This window comes from Fusarium verticillioides, chromosome 4 (assembly GCF_000149555.1).
Source record: "Fusarium verticillioides 7600 chromosome 4, whole genome shotgun sequence".
Lineage (NCBI taxonomy): Eukaryota > Fungi > Ascomycota > Sordariomycetes > Hypocreales > Nectriaceae > Fusarium > Fusarium verticillioides.
Window position 1 is genome coordinate 1920479 of NC_031678.1, and position 22381 is coordinate 1942859.

A 22381-nucleotide genomic window follows, 5' to 3' on the forward strand; every position below is an offset into this window, starting at 1 on the left:
CTGGGAGCGACCTCGGATTGGCTGTTAATAAGATGAGCATGGGCTGCCCGATACTCCGATAATCTCGATTGGCGCATGCAAATTGTTCCCGCAGATGCAGTTGGAAATCGAAACTTCCAACTTTGTGTACGCTGTAGCAGATATCACAACTCCCGCACTCAATTGCTACGCTATATACAAACTTCTTAGCTGCGTCATAGGCTTAGAAGAAATGGGCGAGAAATGCTGAGAAGTGCAACCCGGGAGCTGAGGCGAGGGTGGCACTTGTCGCAAAACGTGACAACCCAAACCAAGGTGAGTCTCAAAAGCCAAGATTTCTTCTTTTTTTACAATGTAAAGCTTACAATTGATTCTTCCAGTCCGCTTCGCACCTAAACTCAGCCCAAGCCCGCCGATATGTGTCCCCTGTGGACGCACTCGAGACCGCCATAATTAACGGCCGCCGTGTTGAGGACAATCAAAAGCGACGCAAAAAAGTGCTGCCCAAGCGCTTGTACGATCCGGGGAATGTCTTCAAGTTCTCAGACCTCAATCAAGATCATGGGCGCGGGCGAATTGAGCGACGGTTGAGGATGCTCAAAGGCTGGGTAGAGCAAAGTCCTGCAGTTCTACTTCGTAAATATCTTGCCCTGGAACAACCGTCTCGAGAAACGCTCTTAGAAATTGCCGCCATCCGAACTGTGCGCCTTCCGGTCGTCGTGATTCAAATGCACCTTCGACGTCAGGTAGAAGCCGACCTCGAAAACAACCGTGATCTTGCACAAGCGCTGCCAAACGAGTTGGAGTGGGAAGCCCTGTTGAAGACCCTCAAATATGGCGGGAATACAGAGGAGCGACTGAACGAATATATGAGCATACTTTTGGCCAAAACCGACGAAGACCGATGCCGACTATTCCTGGCAGATATGTCTCCGAAACCCGTCTTCATGCTGAACTATCTGCTAAGATTGGGATCGGGCATTAACAAAATCTCGACTTTGGACCACCTTTTGGAGTATGTTCAAGAACGGTTACGTGGTACGACTGAGAAGGCTCGCAAGATGTCTTGGGGTAGAGGGCGTGCAAGCAGTGGGATGGAAAGATTCACGACAGAAGATTTCATGATCATCATGGAACGACTTGCCTTCCACTGTCGTCGCATAGAAGCAAGGCGCCTGATTGTGCTTGCCGATATAATGGCGGAATTTATTTTCAACTACGAGATAGGTACTGCTGAACAGACGTACTGGATGAGATGCAAGTACTTCAATGCCGGCCTGACCGCTATTGCCCGGAATAGCGGATCCGGGCCGCAGCATGCGTCTGTAGCCTATGCGTACGTCTGGGAGGCTCAGCGTACTCTTCTGAGAATGTCGGGAAGTCTTCCGGAAGCCCTTTTGGTAGACAGAAATGCGTTCCGCGCAATCAGAGCTGTGCTGTCCGGGATGCCAAAGAACAGGGACGAGATCCACAACGCTACACGCTATTCAAAGTCATGGCCGCCATATCTGCAACCAGCAGACGGTATGGACGAGGCCATGGAAGCAGAAGAGAGCTGGTCTCGCGTTGTCCGGGCAGGGATGATGATGCAGGAAGCAGGATTCTCCAAGCAGGAGACTGACAGCGCACTGGATATACTGCTAGGCTTAGCCCCTAGTGGTACTCCAGCAATTCAGCAGCAGGTCAAAGTAGACCCGAAGCAAGATCTTTCGCCTTGGCAAGCATCAATCATTGCTACGCGCAACGCTCATGAAGCGTGGAAGCAGTTCTGCCAACCACCAAAAGCTGGCATGGTTCCTGGGCTGCCAGAATATGCAGCCATGTTCCGGAGATCATTTGCTCGTGATGCCGATCCAGAGAAAGGTAGCTTACCGGGAGACAACTCTCTGAGTCATCCTACAAATGTGGACATGAATTTGACGGAACTGGAGAAGCTGCGACAACAACCCCCGACACCTCAAGAGTTGTATGAGATGATGAAATGCGACGGCTTGTTGCCCGATGAACACATTCTTCACATTCTAGTGGCAAACGCCCAAACTCTCCAAGAAGCTCATCGTTATCTGCGAGACGGAAGCACGGAACATCACAACTACGCTTACTTGTTAGTACCCGAGCCAACAGCTGACATGCTGAAGACTATCCCCCTACCATTGTTCTCAGCGTATGTGGATATGTTGTCCAAGACAGTGCACCCCAAAGGCAGTAATCTGATACGCGCTATTCGGCTCGCAGAGCTGCGTGTGGGTCGCAGGAACCAGAACTGGCTACCTCACGTCTGGGCACCTATCATGAAGAATGTCGGGCAGCATCATTATGGTCTGAAACTCACACTGGAGGCACAGCTTCGTCTGATCATACATCTTGTAGATCGTATCGACGCCGTGCAGGGAATGACTCTATTTCTCTTCAACAGATTTGTGAGAACTCTGCGGAAGATCCTGCGAAGAGAGCTACAGGTTCTGGCGAGCGCTGTAGAAGCCAACAACACCAATTTCAACTTGCTTGGCGCCCTCTATTGCAAAAGCGCCGAGGAAGACTGTGCCAACACCGAGATAGACACAAAGACAATGAACAACTCAGCTCTGCACCTATTCCGTGTTCTTATTTCGCGTATGAAAGGCTTCTATCATGCACTCGTCGCCGAGGAACAGGAGAGACAGCGGCCAGAAGCAGAAGAAACTACAGATCTAACGTTTGTGGACATCATGCGATCGCGGCGAGATCCCGTGTTGGCGCCGTTTGCTCACGACCTGATGCAGTCGCTGGCGTTTGCAGGGGAGTATAATGAGATGGCTCAGCTGACAGTGTGGCTCATGACGGAATGGGCCCCTTTACAGTCACAAGAAGACGAGATGATAAACATGGAGGAGTTGCCTCACGACGTGGACATGCTAGAGACTCTTTGTGCATATCGTGCGTTTGCGGAACCCATGCTGACGGAGGAAGTGCGCAATCGCGTACGAGACGTCCGATTCGAGATTGGGATCTGGCAATGGCCAGGGGAGCAGATGGTACAGTCGTATATCCAGGCCAATGCCGTTCATGGACATGAAGAGTTGGGTCGAGTTCTCAAGTGGGCTCGCATCCGAGAACACAATCGACAGAATCACCTGCTCACGAATGTCGAGGATTTAGACCTGGGTGCCATTGAAACCGGGCACGAGACTGCAGAGCACCAGTTCAGCACCCCTGGAGAGTTTACCAAGAGAACAGCCCTGCGAAGTGGCGGACAAGGGTCATTGCTGGGAACCTAGGTCTTGGTTTAATATAAACAAAACATTGATGGCGGAATTTAGACGCGGTGGCGTTTATCGTATATGTATAGAATATTGTGCAACATACATGAAAAAAAAGGCGTCTGTTGGCTGAAACGACGGTAGAAAAAGAAGCAATGAAATTTAAAAGTAAAAGGGATCTGTCTATTTAGTAGCTCAAGGGCTAAGAGCTGAGCCACGGTCCATAGATTTGGCTGAATACTTTTCTTGCCTACGCTACTAACGGGCGGCTATCGCCAAATCATGTAGAGACCCAAGAGGACGGTTCTGGAGGTCATCTATTCTTAACTAGCCACTCAGGGAGGAAGCATGAAAGGGGAAATGAGAAGGGCTGATCAGGTCTAGACCGTCAAGGCCAACTATGGGTCGACCAAACCGAAAAAAGCATGATTTCGGGAAGAGAACAGAAGAGATGACCAGGCCCGGACCAGATTTGCCTACCTACCTATGTATGTATCCATCCATGAAGGCATCGCGAAACCCTGCAACAGGCACTAAAAGCCTACAAGGCCGCAGGTCGGTTCAGTGGAGAGGGGACGATTGGCAGCTACCTACTGTAGGTCCCGGCCGCAGTGGGGGCTGATGCCGCCAATAGGAAGAGGCCGCGAATAAGGTGTTGAAACAGAGCGCTTAGAGCCAGTCTTTTATAGTACAACTTGGCGGCGACGAGACAAGCTTGATTGGCTGAGGGTTTTCGGATATTTTCTTGTAAATGTTTTACATGTAAATTGCTGGGGTATTTGGATTGGGCGCCTGTTGATACTCAGGCGTGGCTGGCGGACAGGACAGGACAGGACAGGACAGGACAGGGCAGGGCAGGGCAGGGCAGGGCAGGGCTATTCATGGATGATTCAAGAGAAGAGACTCCATGGGCCATGAAAATATGAGATCCCATACGACATGAGACTTTTGTGAGGCGATTCATCGTCTTTTGCTGGCGCTAATTGGACATGAGTGATTCTTAGGGGCAAGCAGTGCATATACATTAACAGAGTGTTACCACCAACTTTGTGTGAATGGTTTCACTCCTAGTACTCTCAGCATACAATATACACTCACTCACTCACTCACTAGCCCTCATCACTTTCGTCTTTTCCTTTTCCTTTTCCTCTTTCTCTTTCTCTTTTTTCCTTTGTCAAGTATTTCCTATCTCTCTCTCTCTCTCTCTCTCTCTTGTTTTGTGTGACTCTCTTTCATACTCAATCTGTTCCTTTCATTCACCCGCTTTGTCCTTCTACTACTGTTCGTCATCTTTGACGCTGCGAACAAGCTCCCTTGTCTTGCCCGTTTGTGTCTGAACAAGTGACTCTTTTTTGTTTTGTTTTGTTTGGAGACAATTCCTATTTACTCTTAATCAGCTTGAAGTTGGGAGGAAGCGATCGACATTATTCTTTTCGTGCAACTATCAAATCATTTCAAACGACTTGTAACAACTTTGACTCACGAACCGACAAACGAACGATTTAAACGAGCGAATCTTTTCGATTTCACCAACACGATCTTTATTTCAGCAAGTCTATACTACTATCGACATACTCTTCACAATGCGGTGTAATAGATCAAGGCTCGCTGTGGCCTTGTCACTCCTTTTGACTGCTCAGTCCGCGCAGGCTGGCCCTATGTGGACGGGTAGAATGTACGGAGAAACTCATAACACTTCTGCAAATACCGGATCTAACTCGAATGACAGAGAAAAAAGAAACCCTGGCGCTTTTCTTGACGTCAGGATGGAAAACTCACAAGCTCCCACTGCAGCTCACGACGGATACGGGTATGGATCAGATTTGGAGACAGACCGTGAGGACTCATATCTAACAATTCATCAAAGTAGTGGCGATGGAGATCAGACTACGCCTCGTCCTGTTTTTGAGACGCTCAACTCGACACCCGAACCGAATCCGTTACTCTCTGAAAACCAGGGTGACGACAAGAAAAAGGGCCCCTACTCTGACCTCCCCGAGCCTATCGAGGTCATCCCCGTTCAGCCGACCAGTGATGCCCCTGAGAAGACGAGTGAGGCTCAGGATTCAACCCAAGAGCCTGCAAACAAGCCAACTTTCACGCAGAACCCTTCTGCACCTGTTCTCACAACCTCAATCGTGCCTAAGGACCCTACCACGGTGGCTGAGAAGCCCACCTCGGCTGAACAATCAGACTACAAGCCTCCCAAGGATACTGCTGTTGTCTCTGAGACTGCCCCAGTTACCAAAGAGATTCCCACCTCTACAAACGAGGCTCCAACATCCGAGCCTGTCAACGATGCTACGACAGTAGTGCCTGAGGTTCCTACAACCGAAGCAGCCCAGAAGCCAGAGAACACAGGCACCCAGAGCCTGTCCTCTACTCTTGACCTCGGTACAATTCACCCTTCAGATGGGGAGGAGACTAAGCCAAGCGCCGTTGAAGAGACCACGGCCCCTGAGGCGCCCTCTGCTCCCGCTACAACAGCTCCAGGAAACGAGCAACCTACCTCTGCTGTTGAAGAAGAGACAACTACCTTTGCGTACCAGCCGACTCCTACTGGTTACCTTACAACCAAGGCGCCTTCGGATACAGCTTTCCCAGTAAATCATAAACACCCTACTCAAGTGTACCCCAAGCCTTCTACCACATCTGAAGGCCCCCTGGAGGAGACTTCCACCCCCGAGACGGAGTCTCCTGCGGGTACAACTCGGATCGTGTCTGTAGTTGAGCCTGAGGGACCCCAGTCCCAGACGACATCTGATGCACAAAGCCAGCCTGCTCCCACTTCAGGGGCTGCTCAACCTGAGACCCAAGCCCCAGTTTCCGAACCTGCTCAGCCTAGCAACCCTGCTCCCACCTCTCAAGTTCACCAGTCTTATGTTCCTGTGCAAAACCCTAGTGGTCAACAGCCTGATACTCCAGCTGCTACTACCGCACCGGCTCAGCCTCAAAACCCTGTTCCTACTTCACAGCCTGCTCAGCCCCAGCCTGGTGTGCCGGCTTCAACTGCTCCCTCCCAGCCCCAGAATCCAGTTCCTACTTCGGAGCCAACTCAAGCTCAGCCAGAGACCCCAGTTACATCCCAGGTCCAACAGCCTGAGGCGCCCGCAGTCACTTCAGCAGTTCAGAAGCCAACATCTGTCCCTTCGAATGGCCAGCCCCAATATCCTGCACCTGACTCCAATACTCAGCCTGCAGTTCCCGCTGCACCACCTACCAGCACCGTCCTTGTATCTGACCCCTCAGCCCCTGAGACGACTTCAGCACCCAAGGTAGTCCCCTCGGGAACATCAGCCAGCGGCGTTCCAACCATCAACCCTGGTGTTCCCACAGGAACCAGTGCCATTCCTGCTTCTGCGTACGCCAGCAATGTCGTCGATGCTCGCACATACAACGAGGAATTTGCCAAACTCACACCCGAGTCTTCGTGTATGAAGGGCCAGGCTGCTTGTATTAACGGACAAACCGGTGTATGTGATGATACTGGCAAGTTCCAGCTCACACCTTGCAATACCAAAGGCGAGAAGTGCTTCGCTCTTCCTCTGTACAACTTTGAGGGTGGCATCAAGATTGTTTGTGAAGATCCTGCGACTGCTGCCAAGATTCTTGGTGGAACTCCGAGCAGTGGTGAGGACAACACTGTTCCCGGAAATGGAAATGGAGGCAAGGAGCAGCCTGCAACTACATCAACCGCCGAGAAGCCTGCGGTTCCCGTTGTTACTGTTACGACTATAGTTACTGTCGATGACGGCGCAGCCCCTGAACCAACTGGAGAGCCTGCTACAGATCAACCTTCTCAGCCTGCTCAACAGCCATCGCAGGCAACTCAACCTGCCAATGGACAAACTTCACAGCCTGGCTACCAGCAACCTTCGCAACCACAGCCTGTGCCTGAGCAGCCTACACAACCCGCCCCTGAACAGACAAGCCACCAGTCAGCTCCCGAGGAGCCTTCTCAACCTCAGCCTTTGCCGGAGAAGTCCACTCAGCCTGTCGCTGAGCAACCTAGCCAACCAGCCCAGACCCAGCCAGCCGAGGCACAGCCATCCCAACCATCAGAGGAGAAACCTAGTCAGACAAACCCCGCGGAGCCTTCCAACCCTCAGCCAACAAAGGCCTATGAAGACCTTCCTCCCACTTCTGTCCCCGTCGCTGAACAAAGCACCACATCTGTTCCTTTGCCTGGTGACACAACTTTGACCAAGTCCATCAAGAAGCCTGATGAAGCCAAGCCCACAGGCTCACCAGACGATGATGATAACAATGGACAGGACGGCAACGACAAGGGCAAAGATGGTCATGATGACGATGACAAGCCCACATCTGTGGTCCTCATCCCCATTCCCGACAAGCCTACGGATGCCCCGTCTCCAGCTGCTACAGAAGCAAAGGTCGACAACGAAGGCAGCAAAGATGACAAGAAGCCCGCTGCTGTAACACGCACTGGCGACGATGCTCACGCCACAACCATTGTCGTCGATGGGACTCCGACTGTATCGGTCTACTTCACAGTGACAGTGACAGAAAAGGACCAGGCTACCGTCACCGTCACCGAGAAGGAGAAGGAGACTGTGACGCTGGTGATTAGCGCATAGATTCTGGTTGTTTTGCTTTCCTATAAAAATTCCTGATTTGTTTATTTTGCGAGCTATTTGACTATTGGTGAAGCCGATGGGGCGTATTGTGGTAATGAAGTTGATTTATATACTGTACAAGGTTGGCACGCGGCCACAACCATTTTATTAGATTGACAGCAAGATTACGATGATGTTTCCAGTTTTAAGGATAGATCTAAGTCTTGAAAAGAAAAAATCAGTACATAACCCGTTCCCAAAAACTTGGTCCTTTGTCCTTGGCCCTCGTGGACATTACTTAATTTCTATCGTTATGCGAAATGTCTTGCCGCCTCTTGATTAAACTGATATATGATAAGAATGCTTGTTGCACCACCCACCAACCAACCCCTTGTTCGTGCGCTTGGTATCATTTATAATAGATGGACCTCCCCCAAGTCATATCGTCCTGACTGGATTTGACTTGGTTATTCCTGTACCGTCGTCATCTCCCCATTATGAGATGCGAGCTCTATGTTTGTTTTATCATAAACCCTCGAGTCCCGTCCCTGTTCCTGTTCCTGTTCCTGGCCGTGCTTGTTCATACACTTCTGCTAACCATCGTACACTTGCGCAAAGCAGATTATGCACCCGATTAACTCATGACAGGGTAACACTTAACCATCAGCTTCCTCCCAACACAGATATTTTGAGAGGTTGCGTGTCATCCCCAAATCGTAAAATTAGGTTGCCGCAGCTATCATGCCCCAGCCCAACCCACATGCATTCCCGTCCGCAACTCCACCAAATCATCGCAGTTAACGCCAGATAAACAGGCTCCTTTATCACACCTCAATCCTCGGAGCCCCGATGCTAGTGGTTGGCTTGCGTAGAGTCGGATACCGAGTCATCTATGAATGGATCGCCAACTTCCAGCCTCTTAGCTGCAGGCTCATTGCCCTCTTCATCGACTCCATATTTATCTTGCCATAGTTTCCGCATAACTTGGTAAATGAACATGAATTGAGGACGGCCCTGAACCATACCAACACGCTGCTCTCGGAGATGGTCGACCGTCTCGAAAATCAGGTCCGGTCCCTCTGATGGCTCGTCATACTTCTCAAAGGTGCCCAGCTCTAGCTCGCGCATTAGATGCTCAAGTGTAATGAAGGTGCCGGTTCGGCCAACGCCAGCACTACAATGGATGATTCGCGGGTTCTCGGGCGCGCTTAGCTCGTGCGAAATTCGCATGAGTTCAAAGAAGCCATCGAGATCTTCTAGTTCGGGAACCCCAAAGTCAGGCCATCGTCTATATAAAAGATGCCAGACGACTCGGGGCTCTTCCTCATCCTTGAGGTGCATAAGTAGCTTGCGCTTCTCAATAGCACCTTCAGCGAGTTCCTCCAAAGAATCGTACGTGATCTGGGCCTGCCAGTCATCGTTCCACGCATCGTGTTCGTTCAGAGTCCAGGTAGGGTGATCTTGGTTATCAGGGAAGTATTGGTGACATTTGACAACTCCACCCTCTGCCATGGTTGTCAGCTGTACGATAACGGCAGGTGAAGACATTTGCTCTGCAATCATGCGCCAGACATAGTCGATTGATGGCTGCGTTGGCCCTTGCATGGCGATGTATCGTAACGGCTCCCGGCTAGGATCAGAAGGCGAGGGAAGAGTGATCTCGGAAGCGTTGACATAGTCAAGCTCATCCTCAGGGACCTGCAGTTTGACTCGGTTGTGGTTCCAAGGCTTGATGTTGATGTAGCGATCCATCACACCCTTCTCCTGGGTGTCGACCTGCTTGAAAGTCCCCCATTTGAAGTCTTCATCTCCCTCATTCTTTGTGCCCTCAAGAACTCGGTCTCGTTCCGCCCACGTCAACTCCTGGAATTTGAAATCAATATCTATAAAATGTCAGTCCTGATTCATGCGCCACGACTTGGTGTTGTATACCCTGCATCGAAGATTCCAAGAAGGCAGGAATTCGGGGACCTGACCCCTTTGAATTAGCCAGCGCATCGCCTTCGGCCGTGACGGGTCGACTCTTGACGCCGTCGTGGCTCACGACGGCCGGTGGAGGACTGGAAGGCAACTCGACGGGTGGACTGTCGCGCGCTCTCTTTGTGGAGCCGCGCAAACGGAAATTTCGGAAAGCGGCCCTCTTTGAGAGCTTTGACTTCTGTGGTAGGACTTGTTGCCCGTCCTGTTGTTGTGACTGCAAAGTTGCAGCTTGTAACTCGGTACTGGCGATACTATCGACAGTATCACTGCTGGAGCGTTCGACGGAGGTCTGGATCGTGGGGTTCTTGGGTTTGCGCCTGAACTTGGGGATCCTGTCCATGGCGTCGGGGTTGGGTAAAGACAGGTGTGGATATCCCCAGGAGAAGTTGGGCTTGAAGCTGGTGCTCGTCGCGGTATTCACCAGAGGCCTGAACAACAGCGACAGCCCAAGTATAAGAAGCAAAGGCGACGGAGATTTGGGCGTAAGAAGAGGAATAGCGTCGGGCCCTCTTGGCTGGTGGAGGTCAGGCAGGCAGGGGTCGGATCCGCGTGGTGGTCTTTGGAGGGGCGCAGGCGCAGTCGATGGCGGAATCGTTTAATAGTGGCGGGATCGTGAGAAGAGGCGAAAAATTATAAAGATTTATATGTCGAGAAGCGAAAGAAGTACGAGGAGAATGGTAAGTTTGAGCCTGATGTGAAGCAGAGAGGAGAAGGAGAAGACGTGAGTGGAGTTGATACCGCAAACGGAAAGATTTGGGGTGTAAGAGACAGAGGAAGGAGTAAGGTAAGGTAAGGAGGTAAAAGGTTAGAAATAAAAAGGAGTGAGAGAGAGAGAGAGAGAAAGGAGACTGATTCTTGGTTGACTGTAACGACTGTAGGGGCAGAATCACGACGTCTACCTCAGTGACTAGTAGTCAACCAAATATTCACGAGGACCTCGAAATCGAGAAAGGGGAAAAAAGAAAAGAGCAACGACGGGATGCGACGTGACGTGACGTGACCAAGAGAGACTTGAAACTCAAAGTCAGACGTCAGTCAATCAGTCAACGTGGGGAAAGGGAAGAGACTGTTCCAAGAATATCTTATCTTACGCACTCTGATGTAACTTTGACTCCTCTCCTGTATCGGGAGTTCCTTGCCTTGCCTTGCCTTTGCCTTTAATTGATTAATTAATGATCTGCAAGCGATGGTCCCTAGTCTAGACGTGATAATTGACAGATTTCATCCATTGTTTGGACACGTGCTCATTGTTTATTTATACTATACCCGATCCCGTGGTTCATTCAGTCGCTGATCATGCACCCAAATCTAAGTAATCTCGAGACGGATCTAGAGTCAATAGTTTACAAGGACTTGAGTGTTGTACCTGGTCTAGTAAAAACTCTTTTTTTTTATGTAGGTATCTGCGGTGGCTCATTCATCCCTGTAACATTTTAGCTGCGTGGCGGCTGTTCGACAGATTGATTTCTATTTTCGTCTCAAGGCCCATCCCGTCATGCTGGGTTAATGACGTGGATCTTGGCAACCAACTCCCTATTAACCACCATCTTTACAGGGTACTCCTCCACGATCTGTGCCTCATTCTATTCTATTCTCGATTTTATCTTCATGACTCAGCGGCATTTGCTTGCGTGGCATCGACTGGATCAACATGATCAATCCTCGTGTTGCTCCCTAGTTCACACTAACATGATTCATACGACAGTACATATACATCTCATGAACCCCTGTATAAGTGCAAGATGTCCAAGGATGTTCAGATGAAAATTGCCAACAGGTGTTATTGTGATATGCCCAAGGATCTACCAAGCTTAGCCAATCATCGCCTTTCAATTGTAACTGTCATTGCTGGAAAAATAACCAGATTGAGCATGTTTCTATAATGTCTCAACTATGTATCATTCACATGTTTCTGTGTTTCATTCCCAAAAGTAGTGTGAGCCATCATATGACTGCTTCAGACCACTATTGGATCTTTCAGGTAAGGTCAGCTGAGCCTATCAGTCAATCAGTTGCAAGGAATATGCCCAAGTTGCATTTAACATTTCAAGTCATAGCTGAATTATCCCATTCCCAAACGCCCAATCATATCCACGCGGATACAATCTGTCGATTACATGTTTCTTATAATACAATGAGGCGAGTCTGTTCTTACAAATTGAGTTGTTTGCCGTGTCACTCGCTTTACACGGCAGAGTAGATGCCAGTCACGTACTTGCCACACTCAATCTTTTGTTCCAACGAGACCTTTCGGCCCTTTCCACCGTCCAGACGGATTGTCTTGCGAGGAGTCACGGACAGCCGGTGGAAATCTGGTGAACCCTCCTTACGAGCATCGGCTGCGCTGTCCAGAGCTGCAATATAAGCTGGAGCGTTCAAGTTGGTTCGTTTTCCGGTGCCAAGCTGATAGTGCTCATTGCCACCCCAGAATACGACGTCTGCTCCCCAGTTGGTCTCGTTCTCGGTCCCTTGGCCCGTGACCGAGACTTCGGTGACATTGTCCATGACAGCCGAGCAGTGAGTGGCCCCAACTGACAGAGACTTGAGTTTAATGGGGCTCATCTTGTTGGTTTTCTCGTCAAACTCGAACAGCGACGAAAGACCCTTCACCTTGGTCGGCTTGGGCGAGACGTGTGACCATCGACCAGTGCCCAGTGTTCCGTACACTCCTTGACCGCAAGCCCACAGATCTGTAGTCACGGGAGGAAGCCTCCTCGCCGGAGCAAGAGCTTTTGTGTTGCCAGGAACTGTCGTGGTTTTCGCATCCACAGTGAAGAAAGTATTGTTCCCACCCGCCGCTATGGATGTTACCGTTGGGACAAGCCCAGTGCCAGCGTAGGACAGATTGGTAGGAACCATCACCGGGGTGTCAGAAACTGAAAGGCCAAAGTCGGTATCGATTCCAAGCTGGCCGAATGAGTTGTCGCCAAATCCAAAAATACGTCCAGCCTTGTCAAGAACAGCCGAGTGGTAATCACCAGTTGCAATCTGTGCCACGTCGAATCCCTTGAGAGTTGTAATTTCGTGAGGTTGGTCGTAAGGTCCCTTGGGCCTGTTATGCCAATTCAAACCCGCAATACCCATCTGTCCCTTGGAAGGAAACTCGAGGGCACTGGCAGCAGCGGAGAAGACACGCCCTTTGGAGGTGAGCATGAGGCAATGTTCCTGGCCGCTGCTGATGTCCTTCACGGTCTCACCATATGACAGACCAGAGGGTGTCAGATTGCGGAAATGTATGCTCTCTCGGGCACCACCAGATCCCCATATAGACCAGGAGGACCTTTTCTGTTCTTCTTTCAGACCACCCTCTTGATCGTTGCGAGACGCAGGTATAGAGTACACATTGCCGTTGCGCGACAGAGCAATAATTCGATCAAGCGAGACATCAATTTTGACAAGATCTTTGCCTACAAGTGTAGGCACGGGCGAAGGGTCTTGCTGGTTGTAGCCCAAGCCCCATTGAACGAGATCACCCTTCTCAGTGACTGCTGCGCCAAATATGGATGTCAACTTGAGGTCCCTGAGAACCTTGTCATCAAAGAAAGAAATTCTCCGAGGTACTTTGACATATTTTTCATTGGAGTTTGGATCAATGACCTTTCCAACATTAGAGCCCCAGGCATAAACTCCAGGATGCTCCCAACTATTCTTAACTTGGAGATGTTGGGAGCTGATGAGATCTCGGTTCTCTTCTTTGGACTTGACTTTCTTGCGAGGCTTCTCAAACTCGAGTTCTGCCTTGGTAGGAACTTCACTCTTCTCGGCTTCAATAGGTGCTGAAGACTTTCCAGTCAATATGGGATAAAAGTAGGCTCCAGCAGCAGCAAGACCAAAGACGGCTGCAAAACTAATGATTTTACCGCCGCGGTTGCGAGGAGGCTGAGAATACTCGCTGCCATAATCGTGGGCGTGGCGAACCCATTGGCGCCGAGATACAGTAAGAGGCTGACGAGCTTGGGAGCGGGCAACAGCTCGCCCAAGAGTCGCTCGAGAAACGTTCATTTTGAAAACTCGCTAGTAAGGGTCGTGAGTCAATGTAATTGGTAATATCTGGTCTGAGAGATTTCAAATTGCATCAAGAAGTTGAACCCAATGTCGCCCTCCCGATGAAGGAGAAAATGTTGTGAGGTCATAGAGCTGAAGCTTCCACAGTAGCTAACTTATTTACGGATGGATAATGGTCAGCAAAATTCTTTGGGCTGTGGCAGGTCTGCTAAGGAAGATGGAACTGTGCCACAGACAGATCGAAGCACCCGCCACATGCTATGCTGCAGCCTGCAGGGTCTTGTTGTCAGATATTGCCCCATATTTTAACGCCCATCGGCCCTTCGGCCGCGTTAGCTCCGACTTTAACATTCAACGCCTGTTGCGTGGCTTCTGAGTTACAGTACACGAGCTCCCACGAACCCTTGAGCTCTGTCAACACCATGTACGAGGACTCTTGGTATACGCTGATGCCCGACTTGGGTACCAGCAAGAAGAGCCACTCTAGTAGCCATAGTCAAAGTCACGGTCACCGCCGCAAGGAGTCTCTGCTCCAACAACCCAATGTATGCCCTCCCCGCGAATTGACACCCCGCCATAATTGTTGAAGCTCATAAGATGGGTTTAGGAAACAGGCCAAACACACGAACCTGCGACACCATTGCCAAATGTCTACGAAGAAATAGAGGATACCGACACTCCACCAGAACCAACGGTCCTTCGCCGAGCCAGCTCCTACTCCGATTTCTATCGAGTGGTCAAAGAACAGCTGTCCAAAGACACACGACCACGGCCTAAGAAGACCGACAAGCACAGCAGAGCATGGGAAGCTCTGACGCTCTCAGACGCTAGTCAGAAATTCGAAAAACACGACGCCATTAGCCTGGACTCGTACGATGAGAAATTGTTGGATGCCAGTCAGCAGGAATACTTGTATGCATACTGTGTCTTGCGAAGATGGCATTTCTACGAAGACGGCACTGACCGATGCTAGACTATACCGCGACCAACTTACTGTCACGGAACGTCACTTGGATGGGCTCATCGAAGATGCAAACGCGACGCTGAAACTCCTTACCTCCCTATCGAACTCTTTTGGCTCCGTCGAAGCGCAAACGTCAACTTTCCAATCGCAATGCGAAGAACTTTTGCAGGAACAAAGAAGATTGGAAGTATTAGCCGACGAAGTCGGAACCGATCTTCATTACTACGCGTACCTCGATACTGCAACAAGACGTCTCAATGCGCCAGGCGCCAGCCGATTGGTTGATGATGCCTCCTTTGGAGAGATGGTCGAGAATATTGACGCCTGCATCGTCTTTATGGAGAATCATGTAAGAGTTCGTTTCATTCGCTCTCAAAAGCAGATACTAATGCAATTAGCCGACATACCGCGACCGCGATACCTATCTTGCACGGTACACTGCGCTTCTCACAAAAGCCCTTCATCTTCTTGAACATGGCTATAAGACCTCATTGGAAAAGGTATCGCCTGAAGTTGGACGTCAGATTGTAGCTACAAAATCCGAGTCGGCTCGCCATGCGCTTGCGTATGGTCGGTTCCAAGAGATGATGCTGGACTCGTATGGCTTGATACCCAATGTTCACCGAATTATACGCCGCGCATATGATTCTTACGGCCAGCGAAACGAGTCCTGTACCCACTTTGAGACTTACGCAAACACAGCTAATAACATCATTCATACCCATCTCACGACGCGAGATCGCGACTTGAAAGTTCTGACGCAATCTGATATTGCAGAGTTCAACAAAGAAGTCAAGAGCCTTTCGACTGAGACAGCATCGCGGAATTATATCAAGCAATGCTTCGAACGCATGTACAACGAGGAGAATTTGTTCGTGAGACTCTTCGATCTGGAGCCCATATGGACACAAGCAGCAGACTCAGTGTTCCAGGCGATCAAACCCATTAACACCACCATTGCTCATCCTGGCAACTTGATGCCATTGGTGACTAACCTACAAGCGGTCCTACAGACTGCACCATTGGAGACGACGTGTAACGTGGTGGGTTTATTAGCCAACGAATATTTTAGTGCCGATTTAGATGATATGGAGTCGCCATATTTCATCAAATGCAAGCAGTACACCTCACAACTTCTTGCCCATCATCTGTGGCCCCTGACAGATACGGTTTTTGAAACCGAAGTCACAAAAACGATCACAAAGGCGCCTGTTCAAGACGCTTCTCTCAAGATCGGGCCTGTTGTTGGTGGCGTAGCGTCATCAAACGCCCATCCCTTGGTCAAACAAGCCATCAAACTTCTGAGCATGTATGAGAATTGCATGCCGAAAGAAAGATCTGTGAGTTAATTGTACTCTGGCACTGGATTTGGCTAACGAGTATGTAGTCGAAGAACAGCTCAGTTGTGTTCAATATTGTTCGGGAGACCATTCAGGTGCTCCAACGTGCCGAAGCAAGGATACAGTCATTAAAGGCTGGCACAGATCGTGATCTGTTTATGGTGAAAAACTTGCTCATCATAAAGAATGAGCTGGTCTCGCTGGAGATTGGTGACATTCGAAACCATGGTGCTTCTATGCAGCATTTTGTTCACATCTGGGACACCCTGAGCCCCCAGAACTGGGTCGGTTTCTTTTCCAACATCATCGGTGGCGGTCTGTGGTCTAGAGGCACACCATCTGTGACAGCTAAAACCTTGACTGTTGAGGATATGAACGAGCAGCTTGATGAGTTACTGCGACAGTCTATCTACAACTTCACACATCGCTGGGGCACTCTGATGAACGACTCGCAGAACAGAAAGCCCGGAGTGAAGCCAATCGCGAAGGTGGAAGCTGAACTAGAGAGCTTACTCATGACTGCGTTCAGCAACCAGCCCGAAGTGGTAGGAAAACTCAAGGAGGCTATTGAGCAGCATGCGCAGGCGCAGAATGATGCGAAAGATGAGAAGCAAGGAGTGAGACGATACTGAAGAGAAGGATATCGGGTGTGACAATAGAAGCGAGTATTGCCTGATATAAAAGATCCAGATCGACGATCTTTGAATAATGAACAATTTCATATGCACAAATAATCATATGTACATACCTAGTCTACCTTGGTAGGTAGGCACATTATATGTATGTCGGTTTCTCGCGGTTCTAGAGCGTAGATCCCGAGTTCCGGCTTCTATCAGCCCGAAGTCGGTGTCCACCTTTTCAATGGGCATTTTCATTATGAAATTGTTAGAAAGGTACATCTTGGGAACGGACCCCGGAGAAGATGCCGATAAGAGTGTCGGCGGAATTATAGTATAGAGACGGTGTGATTCTCCACGATTTATGTGAGGTTGTGACGGGCTCTTCTCCGAACTCTACATGTACTGTTGGATCTCAACACCGACAGTCCGGGCTCCGTTACCGGCTTTGTAATGCTAGCACGTCATTTGCCAAACGCCCTTCGCGATAAATCAACCCCGGATTGCGATATCGATTCGCGCGCCCCAGGTTAGGTAGGTTTGGGTTTCTTATCTTTTCCTCCCCCTTTGTTGTCTTATCTCTGGCGAGCTTCACCTACTTTTTTGTTACCTTTTTGCTGTTGAGAGCTTCATTGCTAGTTGAGGAGAGGAGAAGAAGGACAAAGGTGTTTGCGATCACCCCGCCAAATTGAAGAAATGGACGCTCTTGAGCTGGAGTCGGCCAAGCAGAGCCCGGCCACTGAGACGGCCAAGGATCTTTTCTCTGGTGCTGTTGGAGGAATCGCGCAGGTCTTGATTGGTATGTCTTGATGTTTCTTTCGTTCAATTGTTGGGGAGTCGGTCAGCGCAAAGGCGTATAGAAGATTTCTCTGAACCGGGGGATCAAGAAGAGAGACCTGGCTCACGATAAGCTTACCCTCCACCATGAAGTCGTCACCAGCATATTTGTACAACAGTACGAATCCAACCCAATTGCTAACGCTCTAATCTCAGGCCAACCCTTTGACATTGTCAAGGTCCGACTGCAAACTACAACACAATACTCTTCTGCCATCAACGCCGCCACCACAATCTACAAGAACGAGGGTGCCCTCGCCTTTTACAAGGGAACGCTTACACCACTCATCGGCATCGGAGCCTGTGTTTCCGTCCAATTCGGTGCCTTCAACGCCGCGAAGCGCTGGTTCCAAACTCGCAACAACGGAGCCGAACTGTCTTACCTTCAATACGGTGCCGCGGGTGCCTTTGCTGGTATCTCCAACTCGGTCCTCTCAGGTCCCATCGAGCATATCCGTATCCGCCTTCAGAGCCAGCCTCACGGCGCCGGTCGTCTATACGATGGTCCTGGTGACTGCATTCGTAAGCTCGGAGCTCACAATGGTGTCCTGAGTGGCATCTACCGCGGTCAGGCTGTCACTATCTGGCGAGAGGCTTTCGCCTACGGTTCCTGGTTCACCGCCTTTGAGTATATGATGAACTCCGACGCTGCCCGCAACAAGATCGACCGCAAGGACATCCCCGCTTACAAGATTGCTCTTTACGGTGGTCTTGCCGGTGAAGTTCTCTGGCTTTCCAGCTACCCCTTCGATGTTATCAAGAGCAAGATGCAGACCGACGGTTTCGGTGCCAACCAAAAATACGCCACCATGCGAGATTGCTTTTCAAAGACTTGGCGAGCCGAGGGAGCGGCTGGCTTCTGGAAGGGTATCGGACCTACGCTGGCACGAGCTATGCCTGTCAGCGCGGGAACTTTCATTGTTGTCGAGATGACCATGCGGGCTCTTAACAGCTAAACAAAAGCGAATAGTGCGGAAAATGGAATATGGTTGATCTTTTGATGCAATAAAACGTATTGGGGGGCTCAATGGTTAGAACAAAAAGGAAAATGATATTTTTAGAAGGCCACGGACAGGTTCAACACGTGAGGCATGAGCGATAGACCTTGGAAAAAGGCATCGAATGCGTGATAATATACCCAATTTTAGTCTATTTCGCTTTACCACCCTACGTTCTCGTTGTTCTCTACACGACGCTGCAGAATGTTTCTTGCACCTTGCGGTGACAGCCCTTCAAGATGTAGTTCCTCTAGTACCTTGCGCGCCTCTTCGTTGTCAGTGAAGACTCGATCGCTGGCTTCCTTGAGTGTCAAGCCACTCGTCTCGCCCGCTTCAACCGGAAGACTCAGGAGCTGCATACCCTCGGTCAAGTTATCAAGGACAGATGAACCATTGGGAATATAGCGTTCGATAGTAGAAACCAAGGCAGCGCCGTCGCGACGGAACTGGGCTGCACCGTAAGTGGTGAACGACTGGCGCATAAGGACACTTTGCCATAGATAATCTTGAAGCTCGACAAGGGCTTCTCGGCAGACGCGGCGAAACACTGCAGTCGAAAGAGCTCTGATGAGAAAGTCAAAGTTGCGCTGGAGGATGCGAAGTGGCTCATCAAGTTCTGGCGTAATAGCAAGCTCATCTGCTACCGTGTTAGCCAATATGTTGGGAACAGCACGGCATGCGAACTTACCAAGGATAGCAGTTTCACCGACAGTTGTCCATTGAACACGGTTGGTGTATGCTCGGAAGGCTTTATTGTGCGACTCGACCAAAGCGCCCACGAGAAGTTCTTGAGCAGCCTTGCGTCGCATGTTATAGGCACTCGCTGTCTCATCAAATAGAGCCCCATCTTCATGTTTTTCTCCCACTGCTGTAGATGTGCGATCCTTCACATCATCGTAGCTCATGGTACTCGTAATATTGTTGCCCTGGCTAGATCTGTGCAATGCTCGAGTCTGGAGTTCATCCCACAAAGAGACAAAGAACTAGAATGTTAGCTTGATGAGATGACTTTCAGGCGGCTTACATACCTCTTCGTTGCTCCAGTCTTTCAGAGTATTCACAATATGATCAGCGCTGCCAATCACTTTGCAGAGTACCTCGAAACCACCTGTACCCTCTAGAATAGCAAGGTCCTCCTTATTCGCAGCCAAAGTGCGGCCAAAGGTCGTAGACATGCTCTGATAAGCCTGGAGTGAGTCTCGAAGGCGGTCGTGATAAGCATCCAAGATTTCAAGTTGAATGCCGATCAAGAAGCGAATTTTGTGCTTAAAGGTACGTACTCTCTCGTACTGACTTGTCACAGACCGCAGAAGATCAGTGACACGCACAGCAGCATATGTTGGCTTCATCTTGCCCTGGAGCGCATAATCATAATCGATATTGCGGGCATCTTGTGACTCCATAATAGTGTTATATCTCTCAAGGGCGAAATCTTTCTCGGCCTCGAACCACGTATCAAAGTGGTCATCCAGTATGTGTGCGGTCAAGCCAGACCATCCGTTCTCAACATCGCCGCCGTCGTAGTTAAACTTGTAGCGAACATTCTCGTCAAATGCCATGAGTTGCGACATTAAACTGCTGAGAAAGGAGGGGCTCTTGATAGCTTCGAGTGCAACTAATGAGGTTTTCTCCTTCAGCACTGGGAGGAGCGAGGTAATAAAGGCAGAAACAGGGTCGATATAAGCCAGGTTGGTCGCTACAGCAGTGTCCCGGAACTTCTCTGCTAGTAAGTAGCCCAGATTATCCCGGAAGAAATCTTCCCATTTCTCGACCAGTGCGATAAACCATGGGAGGCAATGAGTTCCAAATGCCTGGGCACCGCTGGTTGGCTTTTCGCTAAGGAAATGGAAGCGAAACTCGGAGACAAAGATGGAGGCCATGATTTCAAACGGTAGCAACGTGACAAGCTTGTCAGTGTGTGCTATTTCCGGCCTTTGAAGATCGATGAGCTTTTCTATGCAATTAACCCATTCCTCGTCCATCTGTACATGGGTGTCAATCTTGGGCCACTTCCTCTGCTTCAAGACGGCCTCAAGTTCCCCGGACATAGTAGATTTGATCTCATCCCAAAGTGAAGCGGCCATGGCTTCGGCATATGCAACGAGGTGAAGGCCCTCTTGGCCAGGTAGGCCTTGTAGCTTTTGAACATGCTGTTTCAACTTGATATAAGGCTCCAATGAAGCTTTGGGGTTCTGAGGCAAGAATGATCTCGCCTCTGCTCGAAATTTTTCAGCGTCTTGCAAGAGAACAAGGTATCTCTGGGCACGCTCAACGGCCTTAATCTTGTTCATAGGCGCTTTTAGGCGTTCGATGGCCTGATCTGGGGCATCCGAGGCAGCATAGATCTGAGCACGAAGATCAATGCTCTCTTGAAGCTTTTGAAACTCTTCTATGCGAGCAGCAAGTGACCCCTGGCGATCGTCGGCAGTGCGTCGGGTCTCTTCGAGCTCTTTCACAGCTGTATCTAACTGTAATTGCAGCTGGTTTCGTTGAAGCTCAACATTTGCGATAAGTGTGTCGAGATCCTCAAGGTCGGAAATAGACTGAAGCTTATCGTCCAGGAAGTCCTCAACTCGGATATCGAGCGATGTTCCTTGGTTGTTGGCGGCTACAGCTGCCATGTTGTATATAGTGGTTATGAGTTGGTGTTTGTGAGTCTCATAGCGCAACGTAGCTACTCTAACCAAATGACGTGGGGAGCATGCCCCACTAAATCCGATAGCTACATACTTCTTCTAGATACAAGTGTTTTTGGAAGCTCTATGAGATGAACTCGCATGACATGATAAGCGCGGAGAGTGTAAAGAATATTCCGAGCGGAGAAAGGATAATTCGAAACGTCCGACACCGACTTCATTCGAAGAGAGTCGTAATTGAAGTCAATTGCGGTAATCGAAAAGGATCTGAAATTGACGGGTGGCTGAACGCCAAGTCTGGAGAGTTTAGTCGGGTGGCTGGGTTCTCATGAGATGAGGGTTGTCATGATGGATATCACGGCTCTCTCGGGAGAATAAGCTCGCGGTTACGACGGAAAGAGTTTACATATCATGTTGATCTTGTGGTACTGAGAGAGGTGTCGTCGTCAGGCAATTGAGTATGTAAACAGTTATGCAGTTCATGTGATTCCGATTGAACCGCGCAGTCTAGGTAAACATCCAATAACATGCAAAGAGGCGGCAAGCTGTGTTGTAGTGGAAGCAAACAAAACTTCAATTCTATATAACAACAACATATATTTCCTGAGGGTGGTGCTGTCTTGATGCAAGACTTGCGTCGTAGTTTTCGCCATAATTGAGTGATCCTTGAGTTTCCGCCTACACCGAGTATGTACGGTTTGGCCGCGGATACCGTTGTTGGCTCCGACAGAGTGGATAATAATATCCATGACTTGTTAGGTCGAGTTTGGGAGAAAAGACTCCATGACCAAAAGTCGGGGAGTTTCAAGCCAGTTCTCGCTTACTCGGGGCAAATGGGGCAGATGAATTGAGACCAGGCTATGAATAGGATAACCGATGGAGATGGATCTCAGCTACAGAATATGCCCGAGCACGATAGATCAAGGCGCCAAATGAGCACCAATACTGGCGTAGTTCAACAGCTCGTCAACTGGAGCTATCGACGTCAGTAGCCAGCCCAGGCACAACCAATACTCCGTAATACACTTGGTATAATACGGATATGGACTCGTCGATAGGACGGATGAGTGAGCCCATTCGAAACGGCGCCAAATCGTCATGACAACTGCATTAAGCTGAGTGAGGTCCCGCTACAGCTTCTATCCTTGGCACCCCTTGGCAAAATCTGGGCGCTGACAGGCTCTGGCCGTATAGAAACGCGTCGACTTT

General features: G+C 49.8%; 7 protein-coding genes across 8 annotated transcripts; 4 read left to right on the forward strand and 3 right to left on the reverse strand.

The window, feature by feature from the left end:
• The first annotated feature begins 89 nt into the window (after positions 1-89).
• On the forward strand, positions 90-3438 carry FVEG_04967 (hypothetical protein). The gene is made up of 2 exons (XM_018892941.1): positions 90-294; positions 360-3438. Exons 1-2 carry the CDS (start codon positions 223-225, stop codon positions 3234-3236), a joined length of 2949 nt encoding a protein of 982 aa, XP_018749734.1. The 5' UTR covers positions 90-222; the 3' UTR covers positions 3237-3438.
• A 633-nt stretch (positions 3439-4071) lies between these two features.
• On the forward strand, positions 4072-8058 carry FVEG_04968 (hypothetical protein). 2 transcript variants are annotated; one of them, XM_018892942.1, is made up of 3 exons: positions 4072-4893; positions 4948-5028; positions 5086-8058. In XM_018892942.1, the coding sequence occupies exons 1-3, from the start codon at positions 4802-4804 to the stop codon at positions 7814-7816; spliced, it is 2904 nt and encodes a 967-aa protein (XP_018749735.1). In that variant the 5' UTR covers positions 4072-4801; the 3' UTR covers positions 7817-8058. The 2 variants fall into 2 exon arrangements, with proteins under 2 accessions (XP_018749735.1, XP_018749736.1); XM_018892943.1 differs by having other exon boundaries at positions 4200-4893; positions 5089-8058.
• Positions 7754-10963, reverse strand: FVEG_04969 (hypothetical protein). Its single transcript, XM_018892944.1, has 2 exons — positions 9728-10963; positions 7754-9678 (listed from the first exon to the last, which is right to left on the reverse strand). The coding sequence occupies exons 1-2, from the start codon at positions 10113-10115 to the stop codon at positions 8648-8650; spliced, it is 1419 nt and encodes a 472-aa protein (XP_018749737.1). The 5' UTR covers positions 10116-10963; the 3' UTR covers positions 7754-8647.
• Positions 10964-11296: 333 nt separating this feature from the next.
• FVEG_04970 (hypothetical protein) lies at positions 11297-14345 on the reverse strand. Its single transcript, XM_018892945.1, has one exon. It carries the CDS (start codon positions 13775-13777, stop codon positions 11960-11962), a length of 1818 nt encoding a protein of 605 aa, XP_018749738.1. The 5' UTR covers positions 13778-14345; the 3' UTR covers positions 11297-11959.
• FVEG_15579 (hypothetical protein) lies at positions 14203-16814 on the forward strand (the record flags this gene model as incomplete). The annotated part of the gene is made up of 5 exons (XM_018904742.1): positions 14203-14325; positions 14388-14692; positions 14754-15093; positions 15143-16084; positions 16132-16814. The coding sequence occupies 5 exons, from the start codon at positions 14203-14205 to the stop codon at positions 16714-16716; spliced, it is 2295 nt and encodes a 764-aa protein (XP_018749739.1). The 3' UTR covers positions 16717-16814.
• Positions 16815-17397: 583 nt separating this feature from the next.
• On the forward strand, positions 17398-18494 carry FVEG_04973 (solute carrier family 25, member 46; the record flags this gene model as incomplete). Its single annotated transcript, XM_018892946.1, has 2 exons — positions 17398-17500; positions 17695-18494. 2 exons carry the CDS (start codon positions 17398-17400, stop codon positions 18492-18494), a joined length of 903 nt encoding a protein of 300 aa, XP_018749740.1.
• On the reverse strand, positions 17466-21220 carry FVEG_04974 (hypothetical protein). The gene is made up of 3 exons (XM_018892947.1): positions 19565-21220; positions 19225-19519; positions 17466-19173 (listed from the first exon to the last, which is right to left on the reverse strand). Exons 1-3 carry the CDS (start codon positions 21155-21157, stop codon positions 18698-18700), a joined length of 2364 nt encoding a protein of 787 aa, XP_018749741.1. The 5' UTR covers positions 21158-21220; the 3' UTR covers positions 17466-18697.
• Between the last annotated feature and the right edge of the window lie 1161 nt (positions 21221-22381).

Bases quoted from the DNA above. Each gene is read 5' to 3' on its own strand.
- FVEG_04974 (XM_018892947.1), bottom strand. From the start codon at position 21,157: ATGGCAGCTGTAGCCGCCAACAACCAAGGAACATCGCTCGATATCCGA. The intron at 19,520-19,564 runs GTATGTAAGCCG...CTAACATTCTAG, and splicing joins AAGACTGGAGCAACGAAGAG to TTCTTTGTCTCTTTGTGGGA. The intron at 19,174-19,224 runs GTAAGTTCGCAT...ACACGGTAGCAG, and splicing joins CGGTGAAACTGCTATCCTTG to ATGAGCTTGCTATTACGCCA.
- FVEG_04969 (XM_018892944.1), bottom strand. From the start codon at position 10,115: ATGGACAGGATCCCCAAGTTCAGGCGCAAACCCAAGAACCCCACGATC. The intron at 9,679-9,727 runs GTATACAACACC...GACATTTTATAG, and splicing joins CTTGGAATCTTCGATGCAGG to ATATTGATTTCAAATTCCAG.
- FVEG_04970 (XM_018892945.1), bottom strand. From the start codon at position 13,777: ATGAACGTTTCTCGAGCGACTCTTGGGCGAGCTGTTGCCCGCTCCCAA.
- FVEG_04968 (XM_018892942.1), top strand. From the start codon at position 4,802: ATGCGGTGTAATAGATCAAGGCTCGCTGTGGCCTTGTCACTCCTTTTG. The intron at 4,894-4,947 runs GTACGGAGAAAC...CTCGAATGACAG, and splicing joins CCTATGTGGACGGGTAGAAT to AGAAAAAAGAAACCCTGGCG. The intron at 5,029-5,085 runs GTATGGATCAGA...AATTCATCAAAG, and splicing joins GCAGCTCACGACGGATACGG to TAGTGGCGATGGAGATCAGA.
- FVEG_04967 (XM_018892941.1), top strand. From the start codon at position 223: ATGCTGAGAAGTGCAACCCGGGAGCTGAGGCGAGGGTGGCACTTGTCG. The intron at 295-359 runs GTGAGTCTCAAA...TGATTCTTCCAG, and splicing joins ACGTGACAACCCAAACCAAG to TCCGCTTCGCACCTAAACTC.